At 43.5% G+C, this 21,499-nt stretch overlaps 1 protein-coding gene and 1 long non-coding RNA gene across 3 annotated transcripts in view; one reads left to right on the plus strand and one right to left on the minus strand.

Annotated features, from left to right (window-relative positions):
• Nucleotides 1-11,369, minus strand: part of LOC102455777 (carboxypeptidase B) — a 38,621-nt gene extending 27,252 nt beyond the window's left edge. The window contains exons 1-3 of the mRNA XM_006115917.5: nucleotides 11,242-11,369; nucleotides 11,056-11,131; nucleotides 774-898 (exon numbers count right to left, since the gene is read on the minus strand). Coding sequence (XP_006115979.3) covers nucleotides 774-898; nucleotides 11,056-11,131; nucleotides 11,242-11,312 — 272 coding nt within the window. The 5' untranslated portion in view covers nucleotides 11,313-11,369. The remainder of the gene's footprint in view (nucleotides 1-773; nucleotides 899-11,055; nucleotides 11,132-11,241) is intronic.
• Nucleotides 1-20,362, plus strand: part of LOC112544625 (uncharacterized) — a 47,327-nt gene extending 26,965 nt beyond the window's left edge. Inside the window, exons 3-7 of one of the 2 annotated variants that reach the window (XR_016350363.1) lie at nucleotides 1,620-1,770; nucleotides 7,515-8,256; nucleotides 18,242-18,293; nucleotides 18,468-18,618; nucleotides 20,092-20,362. This is a non-coding gene — a long non-coding RNA (uncharacterized LOC112544625). The remainder of the gene's footprint in view (nucleotides 1-1,619; nucleotides 1,771-7,514; nucleotides 8,257-18,241; nucleotides 18,294-18,467; nucleotides 18,619-20,091) is intronic. The other variant, XR_016350364.1, reaches the window with a different exon arrangement.
• Nucleotides 20,363-21,499: the final 1,137 nt, after the last annotated feature.

Consider the following 21,499-nt stretch of genomic DNA (forward strand, 5'->3'; position numbering starts at 1 on the left):
TTGAGCACATTTTGTGCCTTTGCACTTCTTATCTTACTCCTGCATTCCTGTGTTGTTTGCCTATATTCATCCTTTGTAACTTGTTCTACTTTCCATTTTTTACATGACTCCTTTTTTATTTTTAGATCACGCAAGATCTCGTGGTTAAGCCAAGGCAGTCTTTTGCTGTATTTTCTATCTTTCTGATGCAGCAGAATAGCTTGCTTTTGGGCCCTTAACAATGTCCCTTTAAAAAACTGCCAACTCTCCTCAGTTGTTTTTCCCCTCAGTCTTGATTCCCATGGGACCTTACCTATCAGCTCTCTGAGCTTACCAAAATCCGCCTTCCTGAAATCTATTGTCTCTATTTTGCTGTTTTCCCTTCTACCCTTCCTTAGAATTGTGAACTCTATGATTTCATGATCACTTTCACCCAAGCTGCCTTCCGCTTTCAAATTCTCAACCAGTTCCTCCCTATTTGTTAGGATCAAATCTAGAACAGCTTCCCCCCTGGTAGCTTTTTCAATCTTCTGAAATAAAAAGTTGTCTCCAATGCAGTCCAAGAACTTATTGGATAGTCTGTGCCCCGCTGTGTTATTTTCCCAACATATATCTGGATAGTTGAAGTCCCCCATCACCACCAAATCTTGGGCTTTGGACAATGTTAGTTGTAGTTATGGCAGAACCTTGCTGTTAAGGCAGAACCTTTCTGTTATGGGAGAGTTAGCTTGGTACATTTTCTCTGCATATGACCTTCTTTTATTCAAAGTACCAAATTAAAAAAAAAAACATACTCATATTCCACTCCACTCTGCTCCAGGAAACTCTCAACGGCTGAGGTCTTGTCTGCTTCAACCCGGAAATCAACCTTCATTTCTGTTCTTACTTGTGTGACAGTCTCTGGATTCCAGAAATCAATCTGAAAAGCAGAACAGATTAAAATGCATCCATATGTGATTGTGGTTGTTAGATTGGTATGTACATTGTGATAGCATAGCTTGATAATATAGCAAGCTCAGCAGGACCAACAGCCACTGCAGGCTCAGGGGCCAGGTGTGTGGGAGGCCCAGCTTCATGCCTCTGGAAGGGATGGGGCCTTGGGCGGAAGGGGCAGACCAGAGGGCAGCCAGCCCTCAGGAGTCCCCAGAGTGCAGTGCTGGGTCCCCCCTCCAGTGCTCAAAGCCACATAGAGCTCCCAGCACCACCAACACTGCAGGGGCAGCAGCCAGGAGCTCCAGGCTCCTTTGAAACACCAGGCCCTGGTGCAATTGCCTCATTCTCCCTTCCCCCCCATCAATAGGCCTGGGCAAGCTCCATTAACTCAAGACAGCACTAAGGCTAGATTTCATTGATCTGCCTAACTTTTCCAAAATTGATGTCAACATGGAAAATTAATGCACATGATTTTATTGAAGCATGCTGTTTACACACTGTGAGAGATCATTTTGCTTAGATGGCAGTGACAGCTTTACAAAATTCCATTTCAGCAAAGTACTTAAGCATATAATCAAGAGCTTTTACTGGACTGAGACCTAAGGTAAGAGTTGAGCATGCAGGTTCAAAGGCAAAATCTGAACAAATGTATATGTCTGTTTGAGGAGTGAGTAAGTTAGAAATATCATCTCTCATATTTTTTAAAGGCTAGAAGAGACTGATATGATAATCAAGAGAGACTTGCTTTATCACATGAGCCAAAGTGTCAAGTCCTGTTTGAGCTATAGCATATCTTTGAAAAAGGTATCCAGTCTTGATTTAAAGATGTCAAGTGTGGAAACTCCACCATGTCTGCAGGTAAGTTGTTCCAATGATTAATTATCGTCAATATTAATTATTATTGAAATGGAAAATGACTGCCTAAGGAGAACTGTGGAAAGAGGTCTGGAGAGAGGGGGGTTCCATGTTGGATCACAAGCAAAATATGATTCAACAGTGTAACCCTATTGCAAAACAAGCAAACAAACAAACAAAAAACACCTCATCCTGGTGTATAGCAGAACTAGTGCAAACAAGACACAAGCGGTCATTTTTTCACTCTATTCTGTGGTGATTAGGTCTCAACTGGAGTATTGTACCCTGTTCTGGGTGCCATATTTCAACACAGATGTAGACAAATTGGAGAAGGTCTAGAAACAACCAACCAAAATTATCAAAGTGCAGGAGGGGACTGGAATTTCAGGGTCTGGGTGCAGGGGCAGCAACAGCCTACTCAGGTCCCTAGGCAAGGTGAGAGACCTGTCTCTGTGCTTCTGGATGGGGTATGGCCTCGTGGGGCTGGGGTTGGGGCAAAATGGGGCTGTCGGCAGCCATTTCCTATGCTGTTACCTCCACTAGTCCTCAGAGGTGCCCGGAGTTCACAGCGTGGCTTCTGCCGGAGTAGTGGCAGTGGCAGCAGGGAGTCCCAGGCCCCTTTGTGGGTGAGGGTGCGGGGTCTTGGCAGGAAAGGGATGGGGCACCTACCTGGCACAGCTTGTGGGGAACAGGTGGCTCGGCACCAATTTGAGCTGGCTAGCAGGCTCCAGACCTGTTGTTCCCATTGGCCAGAAATCCCAGCCAATGGGAGCAACAGGCAGCAGTTCCTGCAAGCCAGCACAGGGGACAGAGCTTCCCTGGGTTGCTGTTCCGGGGCAGAGCCGTTTTTCCGCCCATCGCCACTAGGAAGAGCCCGTGTGGTGGATGTGGCTGGCAGCTTGCCTTGATCTGGCTCGCAAGGCTTGTGGCTCCTCCTACCTGCAGCAGTGGGGAGGTGGCACTAGCACTCCAGCCACGAGGGGAAGGAGAGTAATGAGCCTCGTGGGCTGGATCCAAACAAGCTGCTGACTGCATCTGGCCCACAGACCCTAGGTTCCCTGCCCTGATACTTAGTCCTGCCTTGCATGCAGGGGACTGGACTAGGAGACATATCAAGGTCTCTTCCAATACTACATCCTATCTTCACTGTTAAATCTACTTTCAGCTTCTGAGCATACTAGTGTATTAATAACCCTTCCTCTGCAAGATTCAAGAGTACTCTACTAACTGAAATCTCTTTCCCATGATCAAGTTACCTCTTAACCTTATCTTAAATAAACAAAATAGATTGGGCTTATGTCTCTCACAATAAAGACAAATTTTCTAGACTGTAGATCATTCTTTTAGCTCTTTTCTGACTCCTTTACAATTTTCATCATTCTTTTTGAAGCGTGAACACTTGATCTATCCACAGTATTTCAGCAATGGTTTCACTAATGCCGGGAGGGAGGGGGGAACAGTTTCCATGGGCAAGGTGGGTGGGGGTATGGCTCCGCACCTTCAGAAGGGGTGGGGCCAGGAGCAGCCAGCTCTCAGCACCACCTAGATCATGGCGCTGCCCCCTCCCGCAGCCCTTAGAGCCACATGGACTGCCCAGCACTCCCGTGACAGTTTAAAGGGACTTGGGCTCCAGCTGCTGCTACAAGAATGGGGATGGCAGCAGCTGGGATCCTGGGGTCCCTTAGAATCACTGGGCCCCCACGTAACTGCCCCATTTTTTTGCCCCCTCTTCCCCATTGGCAGGCCTGACTAATGCCATATAAAGAGGTAATACCACTTCTTATGCCTTCTTGGTATTCTTCTGCTTTTGCATGCAAGGATCATATTTGCCTTCTTAGCTACAGCATCATGCTAGGATTTCATGTTCAATTGGTTATCTACTGTGACCTTTAGATCTCTGCATTCCCCCTTGCACTTTCCTGCTGAAGGAGAACAGCCAGCAGTGTTCCCATACGAATCAGGAGAGGGAACTTCAGCCCCTCCCCTCTCCACTGTCTCTAAAGGGCACTTGGGGGGTGAGAGGCTTGGGGCAGGGGCAGTCTCAGAGGAGGAGGCATGCCCCCAGCCAGTCCCTTGCCAGGGGCTTGCAGGCTTAGGGTGATACGGCAGTGGTCCCCAAACTGTGGGGCACAAAGTCACAGTCAGGGGAGTGTATGGTGGCGGTGGTGCTAGCCTCCATGAAGGGCAAGGAGAAGGTGCCATTTTTCCAGCCCTGCTCGGCCTCCAAACCAGTTCTGTCACTAGTCTTGCTCCTCCCCAGCCCTGCTGCACCTCCAGTACCAGCTCTGATCTCACTCTCTTTCTGCCAAGAGTTGCCAACTCTCCCAGACCAGAGGGACTAGATGCCTTCTATGTGCTCTGGGAGAGCTGGCAACCCCATCTCTACCCCCTCATCAGTTCTGCCCCCAGCCAACACTCTACTGCACCCCTCGTTCTGTCCCCAACATGGCTTTGCCTCCGTTCCCTCTCTGCTCACAACCACAGCTCCTGGTCAGGCTCTGCTTTGATTCCCTCTCTTCCTGCAGCTTGTCTCTGCCCTCATTCTGTCTCCACTTTCAGACCAGTTGTGTCCCTAGCCCCATCTCTTCTACCATCCCCAGTACTGTCTCCAGTTCTGTTGGTTGCTTTGGTTGCGCAGATATGGGAAGGGAGGGCACAGACAGATTCCACTACTAGTAAGGGGTGAGGAATGACTTTTGGGTACCATTGCTGTAGGGTCTTTATTTGTATTTATATCTTAAGTAGCATACATTTTGCCTGGGACTCAGTAGGCCTGCTTGCATGAGAAAAGGCTATGGATAGGAGTTGAGACATTTCATAGAATCATAGAATAATAGGACTGGAAGGGACCTCAAGAGGTCATCGAATCCAGCCCCCTGCCCTCAAGGCAGGACCAAGCTCCGTCTACACCATCCCTGACAGATGTCTATCCAACCTGTTCTTAAATATCTCCAGAGAGGGAGATTCCACCACCTCCCTTGGCAAAAGCTTTTTTCTTGGTATCAAAGCAGTGAAAAAATATTACTACCTTAGGGATTACAATAATGTAAACAGAGAATGCTATCATCTAAATATACAATGGTAAATTGGTGTTCATTATTTAAGATTTATACATTTATCTTCCCCACAATAATAAAAGTTATTTATTTGTTTTTGGCTTCCTTACACGTGTCCAAGGACCCATTTCAGATTTAAGGGGGAGGAGCAACTTTAGCCATGATTCCACTTAAGCAGATATTCTGCAGATAATAACTTAGAAATTGGCTTACAGGAGCATTGTATCTAATTTCTATATTTAAAAAAGAATTAAATAAATATTAGCCTCACTCAGCTCTAATACTAATGTGTTCTCACATCCTGTGTCACATCTCTTAAAGGGAACTACTTAGGTTTAAAATTTTAGTATGCTTACTTTGTTACTAACTTGTGAATATAATATTTGAAACGATTGTAGAACTGTCTAGTTTACTTTCTATCACTTTTTTTCAGTTCACCAAGTTTGGCCTTCTAGGACCTTTTGAAAATCCCACCTTTATTTGGTGTGTCCTTCAGTATCCCATCTGTATGGGGATAACAGCACTGCTCTATCTCACCAAGGGGCTGTCAGGAGAAATAGGTTAGACTTTGTGAAGCACTCAGGCTATGTCTACACTATAGAGGGTTTTTTTTTTCCGGAAAAAGGGCCATTTTTCCGGAAAAAAAAACCCCAACTCGTGAAACAGCCACACCTCAAGTGCGTTTTTGCGCAAAAAAATCAAAAGAACAGAGGGGGTTTTCTGGCGTAGGTATTCCTCATTTTGCAACAGTTCTTTTGCAAAAAGGTGTGTGTGGATGGGGAAGAGGGTTTTTGAGCACAAAGAGGAAAGAGGAAAAAGCACAAGTGCCCTGCTGGCCATTCAGTGCATAGCAATCAGAGATTACTTTCAAGAGAGCGTCCATGCAATCTGGACGCTTTCTTTCACAAAAGTGCATCACTTTTTCGATGCACTTTTGCAGTGTGGATGTGCTTTTACGCAGGAAATTTTTGTGGAAGATCTCTTCTGATAAAAGCTTCTTGCTCAAGAAGCCTGCAGTCTAGATATAACCTCAGATACTAAAGCAATGGGGCCACATAATGACTGGAGGCAGATCCCTTCCCTGGGTTTCTTGGCCTCGTCTTTTCACCTATGCCACCCAAATCTCTCCCTTTTTCTGAATGTCCCGTTGGCTCAGAGGATTGGCTGTATTTTTTCTAAGTTCCCTCCTCTCCCATGTTATCTCAGTAACAGCCCCTTCTCCCTCCATCTCATAGAGGGATCCCTGTTTTATAGAATAAGCTGCTGGATCCTTCGTCACCAACCCTTTTTTATCCTAATGACCCTGCCTCCATTTGTAAACAAAATACTGATTCCCTGCCCAGGGGCATCTCTACTCCATAGCACAATAATGCTGTGCTGTAATTAAGAGTTCATTATCTGAGGACTGACACACCCCCTAAAGTTTTGTCATGCCATTCCTTAAGCAGACATATCTGACCATATAGTTTTATCACTGCCTATAATTTTAAGCATAGTCCAAATTTTTTTTTCTTTTTTAAAAAGGATTTTGGGGGAGGAAGTCTTGGCAAGCATAAGTGTTTTAAAATATAGAGAACTCTGATTCCAATAACAACAAATATTTTCAAGTATGTTTCACTTGGAATAGTCATTATTGCTGCAAAGATGACTATAGTTTTCTTGGTTCTTTTGTAGTCAACATTGTCACTTCCCAATGATTAAGCCTACGGTTATAAAGGCACCAGCATGCTTTCCTCATTACTACTGTGTACAGATAATTATAAATGTATGAGTTATGTGCATGGATTATAATTATCTTTTACAACAGATAAGACCAGGTTCTGCATTCCTTACACACTGATGCAGATCAATGAGAATTCAAAGTGCATGCAAAATTGGTTCCATGGAGTATCTGTAGTCCATAGGACCCCTGTACACACTGTACGTAACTCAGTGAGATGGGGATCATTATTTCCAATTTGTATAAATAATGTGGGTTCTGATTTACTAAATTTGGTACAGTGTTCAAATTATACCTCTTCCCTTTCCCCAGATAGGGAGCTCAGCCCAGAGAGGATAGTTGGTGGTACTACTACAAAGGACCCTTGGGCTTACTGTTGGGAGAAATCAACTTTCAGACTCACTGATGGCTTCATTGAGGTCCTATATGTAGAGGCTGCTGAGCAAGGAGTTGATTCACCATCTCTCCTGACTATACCTCTTCACTAGCCATCTCCTCCCAAAGTGTAAGACAGGTTGTGGCAGGAATTTCCATCCTTGAACGCTATATTTGTAGGAGCTAGTTGTTATCCCTAAATGTATTATTAGTTCTGATTGTCAACTGTTTTGGCCATAATTTTGCAGATTTTTGATTCTCATTTCTTAGGAGAAAGAAAAACCAGCCTTCTAATTTAATTCCTTTATAAGGCACATTTGAAAACAAAACAAGTATAGCATATTAATATATATAATGAGGATGAGGAGGCAGTGGAACACTAATAGCTTTGCCTTTACCACCCCATTGCTGATGATAGTGCCTCCACATCTGCATTTCATTAACAATATCATCTTTTCAGCTCACAGAGGAGGCTGTTTTTTCCTTCTACAGCTATTTTACAACTTCAAAGCTGAAGGGAAGTTTTGAAAACACATTTACTGTCTTTATTATTTTTTTCTCATGTCATCACCATGTCATCATATATCTGCATCAAGGTCAGTAAAAAAAAAAAACATTCAACTTGATTGGATATGGAAGGAAGCCTTAAAGAAAATCCAGGGAAGAAAATATATCACATGGAAGGCTAAAGGCAAGTTGAATTTGGATACAAGCCTAGTTTTTTAGGCTATTTCTAAGGGATCAAATTCTGTTGTAACTATTAAGCTAAAACCACTGAAAACTGAAATCTTCACATGGGATTTAGCATAACATGTATTTGAAAGTATTGTACCATACATTTTTTCTCTCTCTCTTTTTAGAGTCTATTGCATTAACAAATGAAGTTATCATAAAATCATAGAATCATGGATCTAGAAAGGATCTCAAGAGGTCATTGAGTCCAGTCCCCTATCCTCATGGCAGGACCAAGCACTGTCTAGATCAGTGGTCTCCAACCTTTTTACACCCAAGATCACTTTTTAAATCTCAGAAGAGGTGAAGATCTATCACCCCGCCCCTTCCTTGAAGCCCTGCCCTCTCTATTCTCCTCCTGTCCATCACTTGCTATCCCCAGCCCTTACTTACACACTCTGATAAACAGTTTATTTTAAATTATGCGATATATAAAATTAAAATAATGTGTTTATAGTTATGAAATAAATGGTCTGGTTTTTATTCATGCTATTTAAATCTAAAATGAAACATTTATAATGATACATTTTGTGGGGACAGAGTTCTGCGGCTGGGGGCAGAGGAGAAGGCCAATGCCAGATGCCCAAGAGGAAGAGATCACAACAGGTAATCCTCAAGTGATTCCTCCCCTGTCATCCACCACCAGAGAAACAGAGGCTAGGGATACCATGTCTACCCATCCTGGCTAATAGCCATCGATAGACCTAATCTCAGTGAATCTATCTAACTCTTTTTTGAACTCTGTTAAAGTCCTAGCCTTTACCGCATCCTCTGGCAAGGAGTTCCACAGGTTGACTGTGCACTGAGTGAAGAAAAACGTCCTTTTGTTTGTTTTAAATATTTCTAGGGATGGAGATTCCACAGCTCCCCTAGGCAATTTATTCCAGTGTTTAACCACCCCGAAAAGAAGTTTTTCCTAATGTCCAACCTAACCTCCCTTGCTGCAATTTAAGCCCATTGCTTCTTGTCCTATACTCAGAGGCCAAAGAGAACAATTTTTTTCCTTCCTCCTTGTACACTTTTAGATACTTAAAAACCACTCTCGTGTCCCCTCTCGGTCTTCTCTTTTCTAAACTAAACAAGCCTAATTATTTCAGTCTTCCCTCAGAGTTCATGTTCTCTAGACCTTTAATCATTTTTGTTGCTCTTCTCTGGACCTTCCAGTTTTTCCACATCTTTCTTGAAATGTGGTGCCCAGAATGGGACACAATACTCCAGTTGAGGCCTAATCAGTGCAGAGTAGAGCAGAAGAATGACTTGTTGGCTGTGTCTACACTGGCAAGTTATCCCAGAAAATCAGCCGCTTTTCCGGAAAAACTTGCCAACTGTCTACACTGGCCACTTGAATTTCCGGAAAAGCACTGACGCTCTAATATAAAATCATCAGTGCTTTTGCGGAAAAACTATGCTGCTCCCGTTCGGGCAAAAGTCTTTTTCCGGAAAACTGTTCCAGAAAAGGGCCAGTGTAGACGGCACAGTAGTGTTTTCTGCAAAAAAGCCCCGATCGCGAAAATGATGCCAATCTAGAGCGCTTTTCCGAAAATGCTTTTAACGGAAAACTTTTCTGTTAAAAGCATTTCCAGAAAATCATGCCAGTGTAGATGTAACCCTTGTGTCTTGCTCACAACACTCCTGTTAATGCATCCCAGAAAAATGTCTGGTTTTTTTGCAAGTGTCACACTGACGACTCATGTTTAACTTGTCGTCTACTATGACCGCTAAATCTCTTTCAGAAGTATTCCTTCCTAGACAATCACTTCCCATTCTGTATGTGTGTAATTGATTGTTCCTTCCTAAATGGAGTACTTTACATTTGTCCTTATTACACTTCAACCTATTTACCTCAGAACATATCTCTAGTTCGTCCAGATCATTTTGAATTTTGACCCTATCCTCCAAAGCATTTTCAACCCCTCCTAGCTTGGTATCATCTGCAAACTTACTAATCATACTCTCTATGCCATCATCTAAATCGTTGATGAAGATATTGAACAGAACCAGTTCCAAAACAAATCCCTGCAGAATTCCACGTGTTATGCCCTTTCAGCATGACTGTGAACCGTTAATAACTACTCTCTGATAATGGTTATCCAGTCAGTTATGCACCCACCTTATAGTAGCCCCATGTAGGTTGTATTTCCCCCATTTATTGATAAGAAGCTCATGCGAGACCGTGTCAAATGTCTTACTAAAGTCTAGATATACCACATCCACCGCTTCTTCCTTATCCACAAGATTCGTAATCCTATCAAAGAAAGCTATCAGATTGGTTTGGGTTTGACGTGAGTTTTTCTTTACAAATCCATGCTGGCTGTTACCTATCACTTTATTATCTTCCAGATGTTTGCAGATGGAATCCTTAATTACTTGCTCCATTATCTTCCCTGGCACAGAAGTTAAACTGACTGATCTGTAGTTTCCTGCAAAATGCAGGACAATGTAGCACTTTAAAGACTAACAAGATGGTTTATTAGATGATGAGCTTTCGTGGGCCAGACCCACTTCCTCAGATCAAAGTAGTTTCCTGGGTTGTTATTTCCCTTTTTATAGATGGGCACTAGATTTGCCCTTTTCCAGTCTTCTGGAATCTCCCCTGACTTTACAAAGATGATAGCCAAAGGCTCAGATGCCTCCTCTATCAGCTCCTTGAGTATTCTATGATGCATTTCATCAGACCCTGGCGACTTGAAGACATCTAACTTTTCTAAGTAATTTTTAACTTGTTATTTTTTATTTTAACTTCTAAATCTAGCTCATTTTCAGTAGCATTCTCTATGTTAGGCATCCCGTCACCATCCATCTTCTTGACAAATACTGAAACTAGAAAGTCATTAAGCAGCTCTACCATTTCCAAATTTCCTGTTATGTTTCTCATTCTTCAGTGAGCAATGAGCCTATCCTGTCCTTGGTCTTTCTCTTGCTCCTAATATACTTATGGAATGTCTTCTTGTTACGGTTTATACCTCTAGCTAGATTTAGCTCATTTTGTGCCTTTGCCTTTCTAATCTTGCTCTTGCATACCTGTGTTGTTTGCTTATATTCATCCTTTGTAATTTGACCTAGTTCCCACTTTTTATACAACTCCATTTTGATTTTTAGATCATATAAGATCTCCCAGTTGATCCAAGGTGGTTTCCTGCCATACTTTTTAATCTTTCCTATGTAGGGGAATAGTTTTGTTAATATTCTCCTTGGATTAAGAGCTATGTTTTTAGTAATGTATTTGCTTAGTTCCTGCCTTGTGATCCAGTTGTGCTCCAACAAGAAAATTCCCATTGACTTGAATGGACTCAGGATCAGGCCTCTAATTCAACAATATGACAACATATTTCTGAGATCAGTACTGGTAAAACACAAGGCCTTTAATTTGAAATTTATTCTTCTGTCAAACTCCATCTTGTTTACCTGCATGTTGCTGGCCAAGTTGTTGATGAATTCTACCTGGTCTTCATTTCGTGGTGTTACACGAAACACCTTCTCTCTTGGTGGGGGAAGAAGTGAGAGAAAAAGGCATATTTAAAACAGGCAGACCAGCTAAGAGAGTTTTGTTTAGCAAAAAAGTGCCAGGTTAACCATAATTTAAATTCTTACCCCTCAAATTGGTGACTCTGAAATGGAGCTGAAGCAGCTGCGGCACCTACAAGAACCAATACCGCCCACATTTTCTTAAAGTAAAGGGCATGTGGTTATTCTCAGTTGCTTTTATAATCCAGTTTATCATGCTCTTTACTAATTCCACAGCTAAGCAGCCCTTCATTAGCTGATTAATTATTTTTCTGTCCTTGTTTTATCTATACACTGTTTATAATCTGTGTATTTTGTTGCACACCTGTGGAAACAGAGCTTGAGAATCTCACAGCTGGTTCAGGGCAAGCACCACTAAAACTAGATGAGCTATTCATAGTGGAGAATGTATGTGATGAATCTTGCTCTCTTTTTTTCCCATTTGTGAATTACTGGTGAACAGTTTACATGATTTTTTATTCAAAACAATTCAGTGGATGTATCCTGTATTTTGTTTCAGCTACACCAGACTAACACGGCTACATTTCTATCAGTGGATGTATATGAGAATAAATTAGCTACATAAGCTGTATGATAATTGGGCCTATAGTATCTCTCTAGACCACAGGGGCACTACACGCATGCTATACCTCAGTCAGAAAGGTGGAGATCATTGCTTATCATTATATGTGTAATGGTTAGTGCTCCCTCTAATTTCTTCAATCCATGGGTGGAATAAATTTTGTTATGTGCACCAAGGCATGCATAGATATGCACCACCAGTAGAAACACATGCTGCTGGCAGTGGGTACTCTGCTAATCAGCTTGGTAGCACCTGAATGTCTCCTGCGTGGCCACTTGAGCACTCAGCCTACTGCGAACACTGGGATGGTTCACTGAATCTTTAAATGTCTAGGGCTACGTCTACACTGGCATGATTTAGCACAAATACTCTAACACAAAAACTCTTGCGTTAAAGAGTATTTGCACAAGAGAGCGTCTACACTGGCATGTGCTTTTACACAAAAGCATCCGTGCCAGTGTAGATGCTCTCTTGTGCAAGAAAGCTCTGATGGGCATTTTAACCATCGGGCTTTCTTGTGCAAGAAATTCATGTTGCCTGTCTACACTGGCCACTTGCGCAAGAGGGCTTATGCCTGAGTGGGAGCGTCATAGTTCTTGCGCAAGAAGCACTGATTTCTTACATTAGAACATCAGTGTTCTTGTGCAAGAACTCGCGGCCACTTTAGACAGGCAGCAAGTTTTTGGGCAAAAGCAGCTGCTTTTGCACAAAATCTTGCCAATGTAGACACAGCCAATGAATAATTTGCCCAAACCCTTGATATAGTCTGAATGCTCATATAGTACTTCACTTGAGATACTGCATATGGACAAAGAAAATCAAATGGCAAAAGTTGTATGAATAAAGGGCCAACGGTGTCCTCTGTTTTCATACAGGTGTTTGCAAAGGAAAATTAGTACTTGCCCCATAACACACACAATTCTGATAGATAGATGTCATACTAAATTCACCACGCAATAGGTTCATTTGATTGTGTTCACCGGTAGTAATTTAAACTTTGTATCTGAGTCTTTCAATTGCTTTTGATGGGCTAAGCCCAAATGTTCAAAACATGGAATGTAAGGGCTACATTCTGTCCTCAATTATGTTTGAGCGGTCCTATTCATTTTAGGGCTTCAGCTGGAGATGTCACTTAGGGCAGAATTGAACTCTCTGGCTTCTGTATTGTGTTCTGATTTTAACTATGTAACTATAAAATATCAACATATTTACATTTCCAGTTTAGAAACTGGAGAGTCAATTTGGGAATGCAGGAGATTTGAAATAACTAATATATTTCTCAGTGAATCAACAGCACTGAAGAATTCTAAATAGTTCCATGAGGATTTCAACAGAGGTGAGCAAATATGTAGGGTTGCCATGTCAGGTATGAGGATAAACACTGTCGGTCAAATTTGGAGGCCCATACACAATCAAAATTAACACTGAATTCAAATGTAACCAATATAGTGAGCCTTTTGCTCAAATAAGGACCACAGAATTTTTACTGTATATCAGGGGTGGAAAATAATTTTCTCAGCGGGGCCACTCTGGGGCCTTAGACAGAAGGAGCTTGGCTGGGGGTTAGAGATAGAGTACATGTGAGTGAGTGAGTGAGTGAGTGAGTGAGTGAGTGAGTGAGTGAGTGAGAGACTCTGTGCGTGTGTGACAGACAGACACCTTGTGACACAGATATGTGTGCATGTGCGGCACAGACTTCGATCCAAAAAGGACTGTTTGAATTTGGGCCAAACTGTGGAAACCTCTTTTAAGAACGAATTTGGATAACTGATTCCACACCTTAGTATCGTATGATACTTTTGGGAGGCCTGGAAAAACTTTAAGAATGGAACAGCCAACATATACTGTCATTTGTGCCTAAGAATCTGATCCTTGATGAATTTGGTTTTAAAAGATTACCATTGCAATTATGTACCTGAGAATTATATTTGCGAAAATAATAAGGACTGAACGTAATTTACAACTAAATGACCTAATTTTGTAACACTCCACATTGCCACGAAACAATAATCTTACTCAGATTATTGCAGGATGACAGCAGGAGTTATTCTGACAGACTTCCAAAACAATGATTCAAAGACTTCAAAAGTTTTAATTTTAAGATATCTACAATATTTGATAAAGTTGTATGGTCCTATGAACATTGCTAAGACAATAATACAGAATGATCAAACCCAGAACTAGCAATGAATAAATGATCACAAGAAGTAATCAAACAAATCGCAGCTGTCATCATTCCCCGTTGAGCTTTAGGAAGCATCTCAGAAATAGCAGACTGTCAGATTTCAGTGTTTGAATTCACTTTTAAGAAATACTTTGTGCCTTTTCATGCAGTTGGAGGCCATTTTTTTTAAAAAAAACAGTCACGAACACAGCTTTACTGCTGAGCTGCAAAGCTATGTAGAATTTTATAATATCTGATGATAATCTTTGCCATATCCATCAGAGATTAGGTCAGAGAAAAGTGGGGACTTGGAATCTTCTTGAAATGGTTAATTTTGAATCCCAGAATTGATGGTTATGTATCAAATTATATCATAACATAGCTCTAAATATGGTCTTGTCTAATAGTGTTAGATAAGTATTAGATAAATGGTCAATATCTGTATAATAAAGTGGCAGCACAGGGAGAAATTAAATAGAAAATTAAATATGGGTAGACCAGCTGCTCCCTTCATTTTATGATGACAAGACCAGGACTCATCAGCTGGACATGGATTAGGAAACTATTGATATATATACTTGGAACTGACTGAAAAAGCTTAGCATTGGATAGCTTTGTTCATGGACACTGCCTGTCTTCTGGAAAAGATTTGAAGGCAAGATTTTGTAACCAAAAATAAAACACGAACGAACAAGCAGTGTGTATCCTGTGGGGCTCTTTTTTCTTGCCAGCCTTAGCACTTCTTCTGGTCACAGTGGATGTGGGGTCGTCAGCCCCATACAGGCAAGGTTTTGTCTTCCTCCTTCTGTGCTCCCTTGATCATATCTTCAGGGTAAGCCTGAGGGTCGACTTACTGGGTGATCCTCCCCCAAACAAAAAAAAGAAAACAGCCTCATTAAAAAAAAAACAACCAAAAAACGGGGGTACCTTTTGCTTCCCCCCTTGCTGGGGCAAGGTGTTATCCTATTGGTTGCTGTGGGGTGTCAGTCCTTTTTCTAGCAAGCACTCAGGTTTGGCTGTCTCCACTATGGGAAGGAGCACACCTGGAGCAGCTTATTTTCCTGTTGCCACTAGTCTAAAGCCTCAGTTGGATTCTGTTGCTCCTAAATGACCTGAGCTAACCCCTTCTCAGTTTGTAGGGAAAAGGACCTTTAACATCGTAGGGCTAAGATATCAGCCTCCAGGACCCTCTGGCCACCATCTGACTGTCATATATCCCCATCTCTTGCTCATCACCATAGGGTTGGGCTGTTTGGGTTGAGAAACAGCCACCCCAGACAGGCCATCAGTGTTGCCATGCCTAGTCCCTGACCTGCACTGCACTCTGAAGTGGAAGGGTTGAAATGAGAGAAACCATCTCGTTATCTTGCCTTTCTTTCCTTGTCCCAGTGCTTCCATTTTATGGGGGCATGGTCAGTGACAGGGTAAACCTCCCTCAAGCCTGTAGTAATGGAGGGCTTCCATGGCCCACTTTGCTGCAAGGCATTCCTTCTCTACCTAGGCAGACCCTAGTCTTCTAGGGTAGCGGTTCCCAACCTTGCTTATACCACGGACTGGCGAACTCATTAAACTTTTAGTGGACCAACAAACACATTTGCATATTCATTATGACAATTAATTTGCATAGTCACTATGGCAATTAATTTTCAGCTGTCATGTGTAATTTTGCCAACTGCCTGCCAGCCATGCAGTTCCTCCAGACCTGGCCAGCCAGAATAGCTGCTTTCCCTCCCACCTGCCACCCACACAGTTCCTCTGGCCCTGGCCAGCCAGAGCAGCTGCCACTGCTTCCTGCCCCGTGGTTCCTCCAGCCCAGAGCAGCCACCCATCCACCAACCATGCGGTTCCTCCAGTCCCAGGCAGTGGGAGTAACTGCCCCACATGGTACCTCCGGCCCTGGCCAGCTGGAGCAGCTGCCGGCCCTTCCACCTGCCCGCCAGCCATGTGGTTCCTCCAGCTCTGGCAGCCCGAGTGTGCCCCCTGCCACACAGCTCTGCTTAGGAGGTGGGCAGGGTAGACATTTCCTTTGCATGCACAAGCACGCAGCTTAGAGGGAACTATGGCACCTGGCCCCACACTGTCACTTACCAGCCTGGGCGGCCGGGTGCTCCGAGCCCCACTGGAAGGGGAAGCAGAAGAGCAGCTTGTTGCCACGGCTGCCTGAGCTCACCAGGATCACTGATGGGGCTGGTGTTCTCACCCATCCCTCATTCCTCCCCCACTGGTGCAGGCACTGTCACCACCACCGCTCCTCCATGCCTCACAGCTCCCCACATGAGCTGCAGCCTCGGTCCATAGATGCCTCAGCTTAGGGACTTAGAAGGGCCCCTAAGAAGCAAAGACTGGCAGACTTCCTGTTCTGCGCATGTCCTCTATGGCTGGATAGTGCTGCTTCTCCAGGGGTGCGTCTAGCATGGCTGCTTGCCAGATGGGTCAGGGCCTACAGTTGCCTCATGACCTACTGCAAGGTAGCTGTCTCTTCAGCAGTTGATTATTTCCTGCTGTAGCTGTACTGACTCCTGTTAGGCACCCATCTAGACCCCTGGTTGCCTATTGTTAAGCTGCCATGGCCTGAATCAACATTTTCACTACATTGTCCTTTTTGGGGATAAGGGTGATTTACTTTTCCCTGGAATGGTTCGCCATGAAGTCAGATCCCACCCCCACACTACATGAGGCAAGGCACCTCTTTTCTCTCACCAGCCTTAATACCACCCCCTCTGGGACGGTGATAATCAGCTCCAATCGGACAGGGTTGGCCTTCCCCCTTCTTTGCTCCCTTGCTTGTATTGCTCCGGTAAGCCTGAGGGATCTTTCATCAAACAAAAAAAGGAAAGTCTCAAATAAAAATCTAGGGGGAACCTTTCACTGTCCCATCACTGGGGCAGGTGTCATCTTGTGGGTTGCTCTGGCATGTCAGTCCTTCTCCTAGCATAGTGATAGAAATGTAGCCGTGTTAGTCTGGTGTAGCTAAAACAAAATACAGGAAAATGTAGCACTTTAAAGACTAACAAGATGGTTTATTAGATGATGAGCTTTCGTGGGCCAGACCCACTTCCTCAGATCAAAAACCTTCTCCTAGCAGGCACTCAGGTTTGGCTATTTGCCTGTGGGAAAGGGCACAGCCTCTCACCTGGAGCAGCTTATTTCCCTGTTGCCACTAGTCTGGAGGCAATGGTGGCAGCTTCCTCTCCCTCTTTCCTGGAGGGGGGGGGGGGGGTTAAAAGTCTCACACAACTCTTAATTAGATTTAGGTGTCCCTATAGCTGACCTGAGGTAACCCCTTCTCAGCTTGTAGGAAAAAGGGTCTTTAACATTCTAAAGCCAATACAGTGGCTTTACAGAACCCCTTGTCAGTATGAAGCTGCCGCTGCTGGGCCCAAAGCTCTTGCTTCAGCTTCTCTTCTGAGCCTCATTCTCCCGCCCCCCACTTCTCCTGCTACCTTGCCTGCTTGTGGACTCCCTGTTTGCTGCTGCTCCTTGGAGGTCTTGCTGGTCTGCTCCCCAGAGGGGGAGTGGAGGGCTCCTTCCCCTGCTGTTGCTGCTATCACCTGGTTACCAGATTGCCTACTGGTGCTGCTGCCTGTGCTTGGCGCTTACTGTTGCCTTAGGAAGGAAAAGGACCTTTGCTGCTGGGGACATACTGCTGGACTGAGTATTTCCACCTCTGCCCTTGTGTTAGGGGTAATTACTGTTGACGTAGGGGGTGTGGTGTGGTTTTGCAATGTCATGCTGCAATTGTTAATCCTTAAATGGTGTTAATCTCAGAAGCAAAATGCAGGACAATGTAGCACTTTAAAGACTAACAAGATGGTTTATTAGATGATGAGCTTTCGTGGGCCAGACCCACTTCCTCAGATCATGGGTCTGGCCCACGAAAGCTCATCATCTAATAAACCATCTTGTTAGTCTTTAAAGTGCTACATTGTCCTGCATTTTGCTTCAACTACCCCAGACTAACACGGCTACATTTCTATCTCAGAGTTTTCCAGTTATCCTTTGATGATTATTATCAGGCTTCCCATAGTTATCTCTTGTTTGTTTTCTCACATTTGGGAGTGCCTGCTTGTCTCCAAGGTTTGTTAATTCTGCTAATTTGTTTAGCCTTGGGCACAATGATTATTTCCAAGTTTCTCACTTCTTCTTGACCATCTGGACATTCGTGATGAGCGTCACTGGTGGTGTCCTGAAGGTTTCCTACTCCTTCAGTGAAGATAACCATTCAGCAGCGTGTATCCTAGGGAAGTATAGTTTGTGCCTTATAAAGTTAAGCATATGGTAAGAAATTTCAAACAACTGATACCCTGGGCTTCAATTCAAAACAATTTCTCTCTTCCCAGGTACTCTGCAGAAAATCTGGAGTTACCTGAAAATTAAAATGGGAGCCCCTTTGTGAGTATAAGAAATGCAGCTAAAAAGCTGTTAAAATATACTTAGCATCTGGTACAATTTACAGCCACTCACTAGTAACTACCTCAAGTGTTCCTGTCTGTAATAAAAATGTAATTCAAATTATATTTACAACTCCGCTAATACTACCCAGAGCCTTGCCTTTATCACTTTCAGCCTGTCTAATTCACGAATGCATTGCAGTCACATCCTTCTGAAAAGCTGTTCTCAAGTGCTACAGTCTGACTATAGTCCTCTTTGGGCGGGAGATGATTTATGTTTGAAGACTGACATCTTGACAAGACTAAACAGAAGCAAGCAAGCAAAGGTACTACCAATGGAGGGTACTATAGTGGGACTGGCTAGCTAGTATCTTAGAGCAAGGGTGTCTTAGAGCAGGCGTGGGCAATAATTTCTGATGGGGGACCATTCCAAGATTTTAGTATGTAGTGAAGAGCTGCCATTTTCTATGGAAGGGTGTGAGGTATGGGATGGAGGTTAGGTGCAGAAGGGAGCTCGGGATAGGGGACTGCGGTGTGGGAGAGGGTGTGGGGTCTGAGAGGCTGTGTCTAGACTGGCCAGTTTTTTTGGAAAATCAGCCGCTTTTCCGGAAAAACTTGCCAGCTGTCTACACTGGCCGCTTGAATTTTCGCAAAAGCACTGACGATCTCATGTAAGATTGTCAGTGTTTTTGCGGAAATACTATGCTGCTCCCGTTTGGGCAAAAGTCCTTTTGCGCAAAAATTTTGCGCAAAAGGGCCAGTGTAGACAGCTGAGATTTGTTTTCTGCAAAAAAGCCCTGATCGCGAAAATGGCGATCGGGGCTTTTTTGCGGAAAAGCGCATCTAGATTGACACGGACACTTTTCCGCAAAAAGTGCTCTTGCGGAAAAGCGTCCGTGCCAATCTAGATGCTCTTTTCCGAAAATGCTTTTAACGGAAAACTTTTCCGTTAAAAGCATTTCCGGAAAATCATGCCAGTCTAGATGTAGCCAGAGTGTTTGCATGAAGGAAAAGGCTCTTACCTGAGGCAGGATCTGAGAGGGGGTATGAGTGCAGGATTCACAAGGCAACTCATCTGAGTTAAACAATCTTAGTAGCCATTTGTGATGGGTTCCCTTGTGGATTCTAGTACTGTTTGTTTGTAAGTTTACAGAGATGCAAGCAGTGCCAAATTCAATTCTTTCTGAGTAACCTGCTCTTTCTTACTCAGATAACAAGCAAACTGCAGTTATGAACTTTCTAAAAATGCATAAATATTCAATACTCTTTCCCGAGGTGTTCATGTATTGTTTTATTAGACTAATGAATTACTATGGAAAGTGTTTTATGAATACTTGTGCTCAGTTAACAAGCCGGGGACTGTTTGAAACAGAACATGTCATTAGATTAATAAGTTTATGTCCAGAGTACCCTATCTACCAAAATTTATTAGTTTTGGATTGATTGGGGATTTCTCATATTGTATTGATTTGTACAAATTTACAATATATGTCATGTCACACTACAGATGCATAACTTCTGAATTACAAAGAAAGGGCAGAAAGTAATTCTACTGTGCTGCAAATTATTCTGCTTTTGATGATAGAGGAAAAGCACTGACCCAAATTAATCCATAACTGAAATTTGCATTTCTGTAGTGCCCAGCAGCCTATTTTAGAAGAGTTGCTCCTCATGTCAGTGGTGAATCTGGCTTATTTCCTTCAATTGACAACTGAGAAAGTCTTCTTAGTTCTAAAATGTATTGAATGTTAGTAAATGTGGAACTTCCTAACTCTCATCCCTTCATACCACCCTCACAGCGGTTCATCCAGCCTGCTTCTCATCTAAGCAAAGGCCAAAAGATTTCAAAACCATCCAGAGTTGAAGGTAACCATCCAAACATTGAGCTTTAAACTTTATCATGTATAAGGATCACAAACACCAGATGCAGAAGAAAAGAACTTTCATGATTTACATCATCCATGAAGGCCAATACACACACAAAGCAAAACAACAATAAATTACCTAGCAATCCTAAAAAATGTCCACTACAGTCCACATTCGAATAAACATAAGTCTTTGTCTACTCTACTCCCTGACCTTCCCTAATACTTTTTTTCGGCTGATGTTTTACAGTTAGAGTGACCAGATGTCCCAATTTTATACAGGTATCTCTGATATTTGGGACTTTGTTTTAGGCATTGTGATGGGTTACTGTGATAGGCTGAATTATAGAAGTCTCCTTAGAGTTGTCCTCTGGTGTGCTGATCATGCCACTGATGCCAGCCTTCTTGCTCTCTGGGACTTCCCACCACCCTATGCTGCTGAGCCAGATCCACTGGTCTCCCCCCAGACAAGGCAGTTTTGGAGTTACCACCCCATGCAGAGCAATACAAACACTGAACCAAATCCAATGAGGTTTTCCCATGTAGGTCTGAACCCTGCTCACTGAGCAACAGGCATCTATTAGCCCACAGTCCCCCTCCCAATTTTTCATATTTGCTATCTGGTCAGCCTAATCACATACATCATGACACGAGGAAGGAGATACACAGATCCCTGTTGACAGAGGGGAAACAATTGTACTGCAATTGTTCAGTTGAATCTTGGGCACATTGGGCTTTCATGGCAATAAAAGGATGGATTCCATGCCTCCAGAAAGGTAGTGGTACAAAATTTTCTGTCTTAACTATATTTTGAAAGACTAGGGTGCTGCGACCCATGCTCGCTTTGCTCACCAACCCCCTCTCTCGGCCGCAGCCAGATCATGGCCTCCCCTCCTAACCATGCTGCAGCAGGAGGGGGGCTGCTATCAGGCCCTCCTGTGGCCAGGTGGGGGCTGGATTGTGGGGCCTGCCCCAGGATTGGGGACAGGGACAGGGACAGGACACTGTGGCTAGAGGGAGGCTTGGCCCCAACTGGGGCCTTGTTGGCCAGGCTTCATTTTAAATAAAGTAAAATATTATGTCCAACACAAAAGGTTTCAACATTGTCTTTATTTATGGCAGGAGTGGAGAATCTTTTTTGGGTCAGGACCCACAGAAAAATCAGCTGGGGACCACACAAGTGAGAAGGAAAAAAACCCTCCAGAAACCCCCAACCCTCTCTGATGTGGCCCCCAACTGAAACACCTCACTCCTCTGGTGCTTCAGCCTTATGGTGGGGGGAGGGAGGACTGAGGTTCAAGGCCTCAGGCCAGATTAACGCTTCTGGGGTTCCAGGGTTAGT

Source organism: Pelodiscus sinensis, chromosome 10 (genome assembly GCF_052426305.1).
Source record: "Pelodiscus sinensis isolate ZL-2025 chromosome 10, ASM5242630v1, whole genome shotgun sequence".
Taxonomy (NCBI): domain Eukaryota; kingdom Metazoa; phylum Chordata; order Testudines; family Trionychidae; genus Pelodiscus; species Pelodiscus sinensis.